Below are 13,143 nucleotides of genomic sequence, written 5' to 3' on the forward strand. Positions count from 1 at the left end.
CATTTCAAAGAGAGGCTCCTGCTTTTCTTAGCAGACACCTGTCCTCCAAACCAGGACAGAGCACAATGCACACGTCTGAGTCACAGCACCCAAACATCCCCAAGCTGGGCAAAATCACAAGAATAAACAAATAACTATACAAAAAATAGGCCTATGTAGGAAGCTGTAAGCCACAGAGCAGACAGCTCTACTGAGAATGAATATATAATGCCATACTAAATGACATATTGCATAGTATACTTAACATTTCAGAGATAACACACCATTTGACTGACAAAATGACATTTGTACACCAAAATGCAGGAAACACATGCTTGTTTATACAAGTAGTCAAATAAAGATATGGCAAGGCCTGAGCACTGTACAGTTCTACCTAACAAAGAAAAAGTATTAATAAAATTAGTTTTGTAATATCAAAGTTACATACATAAAAACCATTCCATTAAATAATCAAATCACAGCATGTTTTGTTTTAGAAAAGTTTGTCTACACAATCCTACCTCTGTAGGTTGGCTGGAAGACAGTTTATCTTCATCTGTCTGTGTGGGCATTTTCAGGCCACCATATTTCTTCCAATAAATCCAGCAAGATGCACACAACCTACACTGCATATTAGGAGGGCCCCAAGAATACCACTGGTGAGACTGTGGAGCTGCAGGGGAGAAAGCAGCACAGGTGAACTGGTGCATGCCACATTCACTACAATAAATCCAAATGCTGTAAAACATGACTATATATGGGGATAATATATGGCAATGTCAGAGCACTGTATAGATAAATATTTATTATATTCAACATGGGAAGTAAGAACTTGGAGTGTTTGTTGCTTTATTTCTTTACAAAAGCACCACAGAAGTCAACTCCAAATGGAAATTTTGGAAATGCTTTTATAATGAATTTCAATCCAATTTGTATTGCTGAGATTTTCTCTCAGAGGACTACCAGGAAAAAAACAAACAAACAAAAAAAAAAACAAAAAAAAAAAACAACCCACTACTTCTAATTTCACCCTGGAAGACAGGCTTATTAAGTTGGATTTTTATTTGCTCTCACATAACCTCTGTTGAGGGCTGCTATTTCAAGAAGTCCAACAAAAATTATCAGAAACACATAAAATACTAGAAAGAAACAGTCCTCCCCATGCTTCCCAACAACAGTGGAGGGTGGAAAAACACCCTAAAACCATTCAAAGAAAAAACAACAGCTCAAAAACCTTGCAACCTTAAAGAAAACCCAAAAATAAATTTGAATCTAGCTTTGTGAAGGTAAAGGAATAATAGATGAATGCCATCATATTATACTTCTTAAACTTTCTGTGCTTTAGGAATTGTTTAAAAATAAATCATAAAGTAATTTGAATACTTTAATTAATATACTAAAGGCAGCTCTAACTTTAAAGTTATTTCTGCCATAAGATTAATTGCAAATTATCCTGTCACATGCTAACAAAAGTACATAATTTTTTTTAACAGCACATATTAAGATTCACAAAACACTTGAGACATTAAAAAATATATATTTACTTACTATAGCAGCTTTCACAAGCCCGACCTATTACTGTGGCTTGTGCTTGGTAAGAGGCTCCCATTGCTCCATTGACTGCAGCAGGTTTCCCATTGTTGCTGGATATTTGATTGGGATTTGGTTTATTGCTTTAAATAAATTTTTTTAAAAGTTGGAAAAAAAAAAAAAGGTGATTTTATTAACTGGTTAGTCAACATGAAGATAAACAATCTAATTCTGAAATTCTGATGTGTGCTGACAACATCTATAGAATCTTCTCTCAGCAAGACTAATTTTTGTGCTCCTTTTCAGCATTGTCAGACACTTGCTGTGTTAAGAGCTGTTCTAATACTCCAATTTACAGCTCTTTAGTGTGCTCACATGGTCTAAGGTACTTGGCAAGCTCATAAAAGACCAAGTCTCAAGGTGAAAGCACTAGAAAAAGTCTGACATGGAATTTAAGAAGGTGGTTCTAGTCAACAGATAAGGCTTTACAAGCTGAGGATGGACTTTGTGTGAAGTACAAGAGTAGCAAAACTGCCTGTCATACTACAAGGCTGCTCATCACAGGAAAGGGTCAAACAGCCTGCCTCTAGTCTGAAAAAGAAGCACACACAGTAATACAAATGCCTTATAACTCACCTATACATCAGATTGTTCTGTATCAATTCTCTTCTAAACTACTGCCTCTCTGAGAGAAGGCTAAATAACTGTTTTTTGATATTATTGTTTGGCTTTTTAAATATTATTATACTATATAATTCTTGTAATTATTGCAACTTCTAATACTTCCGTGTAGTAGGACTTAACAGGTTAATTAATTGAGAGAGCATTAATATACTCCTCACTAGCTTAAGTGCAATATTTCCAAAGTTTCAACTTTGTGACTCTTAATTACCCTCAATACAATGCAAGGCTAGATACATTGATTCCTGAGATAATTATTTGTCACTTTAGGTAGCATAAAATATATTCAAGAAAATTTAAAATGACAGTTGAAGTAACCTTTGCTGTTTCAAGTCTCTATTTCAAATTCACACAAGTCTGTCTCCCGCCTTCTCCTTTTTCTCTATATCAGCAAGAGACAATTTTACAATTTCCACATGTTCTTTATCCTGAGCTCAAGGTACAGGAGAAGAGATTGAAAGACAATTAAGTCTTTCACATTATGATTTGTTGCTTAGTTACCTTTCAGAAAAGCCATGAATTGAAAGGGACTCTCTGGTATTAAGGACAGAACCTTGCTTTTACAAGAAAAACCTAATGAACAAGTTCAAAAAGGTACTCAGCTCTGAGAATCAATTCTACTCAGATTTCAAATGCAATAAATTAGTCTTGAAGCAGAGCATTTAGCAATCCCATGACTACTACAGATAGCAAAGACTTGAGAAGTCCTACCATCCTCCTAGTGTTGACTAGGGATTTTGTCTTGAAATGGAGGCAGAAAGATAAAAGCACAAAATTCCCACATTTTGAAATGCATTTTGTCATCCAATACAGCTGGTCCCTACTGTGAACATATTGAAAATCCTTAAATGTCCACATGGACCAAGGAAATTAAATTCAAAAAGCATAATGAAAAGACTGAGCACCTCATGGTTTTCCTAAAGCAGCCACTCATCTGAGAAGGCTGGGCAACACTCATGCTAGAGATTTTAGCTTTTTCTAAACAGTGTGACTTAATAGAGATGTGAGCTTCAAAACTCACAAAATTTGTTCTAAGATTAAAATAATTAATTTAAAAGTCTGCTGCTTCCATTGTGATATCTCTTTAAGAGAGGAAAGCCCATATGAAATATGGAAATTAAACTCTATTGTATGTAATTCTACAAGCCATCAAAAATCTTTGCAAAGTACTTCCTTTGGTATTACATTCTCTTCTGTTACACAAACACAATAAGAGGAAGTTCATATATAAGTAAACTGAATATACCCACAGAAAACTTAGAAAAAAGTGATTTGTAATCCTTTCTCTTGTCATAATATTGAGGAAATTATGAATATGAAGGAGGGATTTTATCTTTTTTTCTCCAAACCACATGTTAACAGAAGCAGATAAAGCATCCACTTTAAATCTAGAAGAAATACAGATCAAAAACCCCTCAGAAGAAAACAAGATTGTATTAATAGCGTGTGGTCATAGATAGAAAGTCTGGGACTGTGTGCTACCTTTAATTTAGAACCAGAACATCTCCTGTCTCTAGATGAAGAACAGATTTTATCAGCCAGATAAAACTGTAATGGGAAATTATCTGATTTTATTTTATGTAACTATATTACCAACTGCTTCTATTTTGAAATATTGCATTTACACAAATATGAAGTGCTGTGCTACAGGGATTTGGAAGAGATTATTTTGGAAAAACTGTGTTTTAAATTAATAGGCTCTTCTTGCATGTGAACAGTCCACAGGTAGCACTTGATCAGCCTTTGTAAAACTTATTACTCCAGACAAAAAGATTGCATGTCAAAAACAGAGATCAGTAAAGTAAGAAGGCTTCACTTAATACAAGAATTTCTATCATTTTCTGATTATCTCTCTGCATATAACAAATCCTGTGAAAGTAACCATTAAAGAGAAGACTAGGAAAATCCTATGCATGTAACTGCATGTTACTGTTTCAATTTTACCTGTGTATTACTCAAAAAAATGACTTTGTTGTTATACTCACTAGGTGGGGATGTATACTTGTTTCAATTTGCTTTCTGCTTCAGCTGCTTTCAGACGTTTCTAGTTGAAAAATTGACACATTAAAATATTTTATTATTTTAAGCTGTGATGTTTCATAAAACTATACACAATACATATTTAAATTATTTCTATTTAGTGATTTCACAAGACCCTCCAAAACAAGTGTAGAAATCCACACGATAAAAATCATGAAAAACAAGTTCTCAATTTTTATTATTAGTTTGAACACATAATATGCTTTCTTTCCCAGTAAAACCCACAGGCCTCACATATGACAACAAAACTGCCAAAAATGGCAGCTACAGCTTACATAAATGACATCTATATAAACATGTATGACACTGTGGCTACCCCTCATTGCAGAATTGCGTAGAAACTAAATTAATGAAATTGTGTTCCTCATCAGTCATGCAACAAAACTCCTTGTCTGCTCTGTCCAGTCTGAGGCTGAGCTTTTACAACACAGTACAAGTAACAATAAAGTCCAGTGACTCTTAGAAATAACTCAACACTTACTAGCATTAAATGCCATCAAAACTGTGGCTCAGGCACATCACAGTAACAGGACAACTGTACTATTGTCAAGATAGTCTGTGAATTTACTAAATATTACTTTCCACATACCTGCAACAAACTCAAATAATATTGCATTCCTATAATCTTGAGAAGTTTCAGTTATTGCCATATATTATACAAGTAACTGAGACAACAGTTTTTTCAGCAGGGGCACAAGAAATACAGAGTTTAGGTGTCTGCAGGTTATCCAAAACATTTGTATGCAAAAGATGAAAAAAACAACACTTTTTCCCTGCACTCTCTTTACTCAAGACATCACTTCTGTTCACTTGAGAGAAAATAAGAAAAAGTCAAGAGAGAAAAGGATTTGAAACATGGTCAATTTCATTACAGAGAATAAAAAAAGGAGGCATTTATATCTGGCAATAATAAATCAATACTACCTGTATTTATCAGGTGACTAAAATTCAGTCATTCACTTCACCTACAATAGCCACTTCTCCTCTCTGCTGTACTCCTATTTTTTGATATCCAACTTTAGTAAGGTTTATAATTCAGGAAATTATTTCCCACTTTGGGAAAAATATCCTTAGATGTCTCTGCTCTGAGAGTCCCTTGCTGGAGCCATGAGGTGAGTTACAGGGTTATTCAGCTTTACTGGCCCAGCAGTCTGACTAAACATCCTGGTGTAAACTGCTGTTCTTCTCCATTTCATTAAGTTGCCTCTGTGTTGTCCATTTATAAAATTCTCCCTTATAAAAATTGCATCTTTAAGGAGTAATGTGTATCAAATAGACTTCTAATCAGTCCATGCCACCATCAATTAATTCCCATGCAATATGAGAGGTCTTTTCCATTTAGGAAAAAAAAAAGAACAGGTTTTTTCTTCCTTACAGCCTTTTGCTGTCCACAGATGCCCAGTTGTTTGGAGTTACAGATGACACTGCTGGTACAATTGCAATCCTTCCCCAATGCCAGGCTTGGCAACACTGCTCTAGCTTCAGTGGGCCCATAGAAAAATGCAAATATGGTCTGTTCTGCCTGCTTGGGTGAGTTTTTACATGAACAAGGAGAAAGAACAGCAGCAGCACAGTGCTCCAAGTCTCATAACCTGGTAGTTTTTAATCTGAGAACATTTCACAGCCCCAGCAGAGGAGCTCTCAAGAGTGAACTCCCTCTGCTTAACAGCAGGACACAGGTTTTCCACAACTGTCTCTTGTTGGTTTTGCATCCAACAATATAGAATTTTTTTTCAGCCTGAAAGAAGCATGTCAGACTGCCAGGCAATGGGTTAGCACACATTCCTCAGAGCTTCCTAACAAACTGGCTCCATTCTACAAAAATAATGAGTAAATCTCACTGCACATCTACCATGAGCTAAAGAGAAAATACAATCAGGGGCAAGAAAGGAGGAAAGTTGCCCTGAAGCATTGTCAGAATGTAAAGGCATGTATAGGAAGCTGAATTAAGCCCTGATGGCAGCGTCAATATACACACATTAATTAAATTTTAGCATACTTTAAGTACTGGCATGGGAGTTGTAAGGAATGCAATTTAACAATTGCTTTTCTCCCTTATTTACTAAAGTGAATGATATACTGTCATCTAGAAAAAAAAAAAAATCATCAATGGCATTTCAGTATAAGCTATATATTAAAACTATGGCTAACATTGGTCTCCAGAAGAAACAGAAGATGTCACATTTGAATTCTCACTGACATACCAAATTCTAAGTACTGAGAGAGAGGAAAAAATGCAGAAAGAAAACTACCAAGTGTTGCAGTTTCTGAGATGAAACCTCTGTCTGTTGAAATCTAGAGACAGAACTGGTTAAAGCTGGAATTTGAAACTGAAAATATTTAGACAAAAATAAAGCAGCAGTTTGTAACAAATCCCCTGGAGCAATATAATAAATTACTGGAGCAATGTAACAAAAGAGTTGATGCTTCACCTGGAAAAAAAATTTACATCTTAAACAGTATTTCAAACAGGTCTTACAGACTGCATTTCAGGAGAGGTCAAATTATACTAACCCAGTTTTTCACCTGGGGTCTACTGCTTTTCATGAACTAGCACTAAAAATGAATGTTTGCGGGTTTAAAGAATTTTTGTTGTGAATATCAACTTATGAATATTCCAAGAAATGACCACTTCCCTAAATTAGTACTGTTTTCAACAGTGGAAACAAATAAATGAGAGGGAAATGTCATATATTGTTGCAGTAGACCAATTTAGCTACCATTTAGTAAGTTCACTCTTTTCCTCTTATGAAGTCTCCATAAAGTCTTTTCCCATTGAATTGGACATTCAAGGAGAATATCACAAATAAGTTTTCATTCAGTGGAATGAATCAATCAAAACCTGGCCTTCCTCAAACACTATATCATGTAGTGGTCATGAGAAGTGCCCTGTCACCAGGCATGATTAATTCACCAAGACTGAATTAGTTCTGCTAGACAAGCTCAGAGAACTTTAACATATCTTCCATTTGCCTTGACTTGAAGGGAAGATGTTCTCAAAGCAAGGTGGCAGCAGTACCTCCACTGCTATTAAATTACCACACCTATAACTTAGCAAAAATAACATTTAATAACAATTATGATAAAGAAACCTTTCTCATACCTGACACAACACATCTAATTTGAAAAAAAGAAATAAAGATAATTAAAAGCAATTTTTCATATTAAAATCACACCAATCTAGAACTCAGAGATTGTATTTTTAATATTCAAATATGTGCACTGACCTTTTTCATCTTCCTATTCCCATCAGTCTCCCTGCCCCTCGAGCAGGAGATTCAGAGAAGAATTACTCTGAAATTGCCCCTTTGTAACTGAATAAATGTTCTCTCTGAACTACATTCAATTATCACTGCTTGTTCTTTTTAGGGAAAGGAAAAAAAAAAACTAGAGATATTGTTTTTATTGAACTGTGCTAATTTTTACCATTCCACAAAAAATTAAACAAGGACATTATGAAGTTCTGATCCCTTCTTAGAAAGGATTACAGAAATGTTAACCAAGTTAAAAAAATAGGCATTTGGCCTACACTGATTTTATTATTGATGATTACAAATGTGACCCTGAAAGAACATGTCTAAAGCATTCCATCCCTAGTGCACTGCCATAGTCTGAGTAGAATATTGGAAGTTTATTTAGTTATAACTGAAGCACAGGCATTTACTGATAAAGTTGCAGATAACCATAAAGCCTATGTGATTTTCCTGTAAAAACCCCAATCCTGTGAAAGGATATGCAATCTTAACACACATGCCTTGATCATTGTAGCAAGAGAATCCCAGGAGAGCTCTGGAGAGCTACAAAAGGAATCAGTCTTTCACCAAACACTCCAGAACAAGTACTTTAAAAAAAAAGTCACATTTTAATCTGATTCTTAAAGATAATCTATTGGCCAACCATTAAGTCCTGACAAGATGCACAGCAAATCTCCTGACAGCACTTTTCCAGGATAAAAATTAACAGTGAAAAATGGGGTTAAAAGTGAAATGAATGGTGACAAACCTAGAAAAACATGCCTTCATATGGAACATATTATATTCTATTTGTATTATCTTGAGAACTAAAATGTCCTAGTGATACTCCAAAATTCCACCATGAGGTAAGACCTTTCCCTTACCTTCTATGCCCTAACAAGGTGATGTAGAAAAAATTTCAGATAAATCAGAACAATCTGAAGCAATCAACCCTCTGATAAATTTAATCTGAAACAAGTCCAAAGATACATCTAACAGTACAGCTGTAGTTACTACAGCATAAAAAATATTTTCAATATACTATCCATAACAGCACCATTAATCATGCAGCAAATAAAGGAGCTACAAGCTTAAACATAAAATTGGAAATTAAAATTTTAAAGTATTTTTTGTCCAAACCAAAGCATAAATATATAAAGAGTACAGTATATAAAAAGCACCAACACTGACATTTTGCCTAAACCTGATAAAAATATCCCAGTATTGGTATCCAATATAATACTAACATGTTTTTGCTCCACATCAACCTAAACATTCAATCAGAAGAATGAACAAATTCACTGTGTGTGGAATGGTCCCAGTTTTGAAATGCTGGTAATACCAAAGTAATGTTTTAGCCAGAAGTACCAATAAAAGGTTCATTGCACCAGCAGCCACTTTAACACAATATATTTTTCTGCTTCCTTCAGTCCCAGAGCTTCACAGCCTAAAGCATTTGCTCTGCAGCCCGTTTGGTCTGATCCCTTACTGCAGAAGGAACCAGGAATCCCATTGCTTCAAACCAGCATACAACACAAAGAGGTTAAAAAGCTCCTCACAGTTATGGGATGTACAGCAGGCATCAGAGGATTCGACAATGCAGCCTTTAACAGCACAGAACCACTGGTCTATACCCCAAAATATTACCTTAGGCCTCCCATCAAATATCTTTCCAAGAAGACAAACAGATTTTTATGCTTTAGCAAGATCCCTTTTTTTGAAGAATGTCTCAGTCTGGTTCATTCTGAAGTAGTCATTAAATTACCTGCTGCACATATCTGTCAGTGGTTTTCCACATGTAGTAGTACTCAATGATGCTAGTCAGTGACTTCCAAGGGAGCTGAAAAACATTTGTTTGTTACAAGTTAAAGGGGTTCCAAGAAATTGCAATGTCCACTTCTTGTTAAACACATTTTAAAATCAAGCATGGTTGAGACAAATTCTAAAACCTGAATGCATTAAATAGCTGCATTAGAATCCATATGCAAACAAACACATATTGCAATTAATAATTAACAACTTTTCCTTGTAGTTAACAAGTAAGCAGAATTACGGTATCACACATCCAAATCTAAACATAATTTATTCATAATAAATATATGAATAAATTTATGAATAACTTTAAGCCATATAGTTAAACAAAATGATCAAACAGAATGCAGATTTCCATCAGGAAACACAGGAGGCAATATCTCTATTACAAAGTGTCAGATGGCGAAAAACGTTAGGACTAAAAGAAATCATCTTGACAAGACTGCTCAAGTCTCATGATAATTTTACTCTTAAAAAAGACAAAGGATACCATACTTAGTTCACAGATTTTTCATGACCCATGACAACTCAGCTGCTCATACATTACCACTAGTTTTGCATAAACTCCCACATGCTCTCAACTCTTAACAAGAAACAAAAGGATGCGAGGGACAAATGTTACCCTGAGCAACAAGAGTGATACTGACAATAAATACTTCACAAAAATCTCTGTACAAACAAGGTACCTTTGATAATGAAAATTATTTTGGGTGCCCATGTTCATCAGTAAAATAAAAATGTGTTAACCTAAGTGTAGGGGAGAAAATTAGGCAATCATTTTTAATTATCACCAAATAATCTACTTAACTCCACAAGGTCTTTCAATAATTTAAATTACGATGTCTCATCCAAAATTCATCCAATTTTTCTTCATAACTTGGAAACATTGCTAATTAGTGTGTTATATTTTCTAGAGGCATGCATTAATGCAAATATTGTCTGCTTTCCAGAAACTAGGATGATGTTTAGGAGGTTCCAGAAAATACAGGTGTGGAAACTGATCTTTCCAACCTCACTGATGCCACTAGGCAGCTTTCTGTACTTCTTAAGCCAAAAGGAGCACCCTAAGTTAAATTCCTAAAACACCAGAGGAGCATCTTCTCAAACTGCCTCTCTCTGCATGCAGGAGCTCACTAGTTTTTCAAGGTGCTTGATTCAGGTTCAGAGTCAGAAGTGTACCACAGTGTGTGAATCCCTGAACAATATACATTTGATCCAAAAGTAGCAGCATACAAAATGCACATGCTGATGTCCCAGTAGTAACACAATTCAGGTTCCTAAATTCCTTTAGCTTTCTCAGGTAAATTATGCCTTGAGAGAAATCTTCCCTCAAAAGACGAGTGACAAGATGTCTTTGGTGTGAGGTGACAGATGAAATGATTCTCCATCTCCAGCTCCACATTCCTCCTGGCATCCAGGTGAAATGCTGTCACCCCAACCACCTGCCATTATCAATTAGTGCATTTTAGCATATCCATATTTATTTTCCTTCCTGAATATTTATTAGTATGTTCATGCTACAAATGTCTGACATTTCCCTAGAAGATACTTTCACCTGTTTTAACTATGGCTGTGACACTCAGTAGGCATCTACGATTAAAGGAAGGCAATTAAGATGCTTGAACCAAATAACAGTAATCTTTTACACTTTTATTCAAAACTTGGAAAAGCTGTTTGACAAACCGAGTATGGCTAACCTGTATTTCATTTATCTATGCACTTCATGCTCTGAACTGCCAGTGAAGCTGTGAACAGCCATAGAATAATATATTGTCATTACCAAATTCTATTCTTGAAAGAAGTAAATATACTCATCTGCATAACATTTTTTTCAGGTGAAAATTAGCAAAAGCTATCAGCTCTATAAAAACAGAGAGAGGGGGATTTTAAGTTTCTTTAGTTTCTCCAGGCTAAAAATAGACCAATCAAATCAGATCATCAAGAAAAATTTAGGATTATGAAGCATCCTAAAATGAAAATGGTAATTTTAAGGCACGTTTTCACAATTTTAGAAAGCTGGAAAACAGTTGCTCCTGCTGTCTATAAACAGTTCTTATTCTGGATTACCAAGGCCTTTCCTGCCATATCTGAGATGCAATAGTTAAATTTGTGAAAACTGTTGATAAACTAAGAACTAACAAGTATAACATCTTTGACTTAACATTAGGAAAATGGTTACATTTGGAGAACATAAAATATCCACTCTTTTTCCATTCTACTACTCTGGGATGTGAAATAATTCAAGCACATCAAGTAAATTGAATTTGCTTATAAGGTTTAGCTTGATTAGGATTCACACAGAGTCAAAGATAGAAGAACCTCTCCTACAAGTCAATGAGTCAACAGCTGATGAAAATTATCATTTGAAAGCTAGATTGGTAACTTGATTACAAATGAGCATCTCCTAGCTATGAAAAAAAAAAAAAAAATAAAGACCTTTACACCATTTAATTTATAGCAATCTTGTTTACTAATATTTAGTGTTTGTAGCTTAATGCTTGAGCTGCACATTGAACATCAAACGGTGGCAGTTCACAGTAGCTGATGGAAAAGTAAATGGATCTGCCCTTTACAGAACTGTCATATAAGGGCTGCAATTGCAGCTGCTGTGCCTTGCAAATCTGGGCCAACCCAGAAAAGGCAACTCCTCTGGGAAGGAATGACTCAGGCAGGTACTACATCACCCTTGTGATACCAGACTGCTACCAACCCCTTTCTGCCATGCAACGTGACTTTCTTGCCTGTCCTGTGGCACCACTGATGTTTGCTGAGGTTGGAGTTTAATCTCAGGCACTGCAGACTTTAATTTTATCATTAGATCCTACAAGGAGACCCAAACAAGTTCACACAAAGACTGTCAGCTCATTATCTTCTTTGCCCTTGCTCGTAAAGCACATCTAAGAGTACTTAAACACTTATCAAAGGCTCCCCACTGAAGAGAGGGATGATAACAGATAAAAGTATTATCATGGAAATCACTGTTTGTGTTACACGTTTATACCTACCTCACCCTGCAGAAACTTTCACATATCCATGATCTAAATCTCCAAGGACTACTTTCCATCATTACTTAAAAAGCAAATGTGTGTTGTCAAGTCCCTGCACTTTTAGAATGCTATACAGGAAGTGAGAACACATAAATTTTACACTAGAGAAATGAAGATATCCCAAGACTATGCAATGACTAACATAATTGAATGATTTCAAATTACATAGAATTAAATAAAGACTGTGCGCTCTTCTTAGTACCATATAAATTGAGATATGAAATGTTCTTCTAAGGATGTTTTTTAAATGACATTTTTGCAAAGATTAAAAAAAAAAAAAAGCTACTAAGAATAGATAATATTCCTATTCTAATTAAATGAATTAATTAGTGCCCCACACCCATTTGTGCTGCACTCTGACTCATGGTTAAGGTGCTCTCAGTAGACTATTCAATCCTATCACAAAATCTCTGTGTGTCTCCTGCTTTGGGACTAGATCAGGGGAAAATACCTGCATTTTGGGAAGTAAGATTTAGTGAAAGAGGGAGTGTAGCAGGACAAGATTTTATCAGGGTATCCAAGACAAAATTTGAACATTGTAAACAGCTTCTAGGAAAGTCATTCAAATACCTAGCATTTGAAAATTACAAATGCAGAAGAAATTCTCGTGACAAGTTACTACACTGCATCACTTTAATATAGTAGTAGGTAACACAGAAATCATACAGAAAGTGAGAAAACTTCATAAATACCAGAGACAAGTCTTCTGCATGCTTGCTTACAAATTCTGTTAAGGACACAACTTGTAAAAAGCCAATAAAACATGTTATATGCTCAAGGCATTTTCAAAAGCCAAATATTATATATTAGGAACCATTTAA

At 35.2% G+C, this 13,143-nt stretch overlaps 1 protein-coding gene across 2 annotated transcripts in view; it reads right to left on the reverse strand.

Moving 5' to 3' along the window:
• The window catches only part of MTA3 (metastasis associated 1 family member 3), a 134,093-nt gene that overhangs the window by 53,037 nt on the left and 67,913 nt on the right, over positions 1-13,143 (reverse strand). For both annotated transcript variants that reach the window (XM_079298589.1, XM_079298590.1), the window contains exons 10-13: positions 9,229-9,303; positions 4,176-4,234; positions 1,528-1,652; positions 501-652 (exon numbers count right to left, since the gene is read on the reverse strand). In XM_079298589.1, coding sequence (XP_079154715.1) covers positions 501-652; positions 1,528-1,652; positions 4,176-4,234; positions 9,229-9,303 — 411 coding nt within the window. The remainder of the gene's footprint in view (positions 1-500; positions 653-1,527; positions 1,653-4,175; positions 4,235-9,228; positions 9,304-13,143) is intronic.

The sequence above is a fragment of the Erithacus rubecula genome, assembly GCF_903797595.1.
Source record: "Erithacus rubecula genome assembly, chromosome: 2".
In the NCBI taxonomy this organism is placed as follows: Eukaryota; Metazoa; Chordata; class Aves; order Passeriformes; family Muscicapidae; genus Erithacus; species Erithacus rubecula.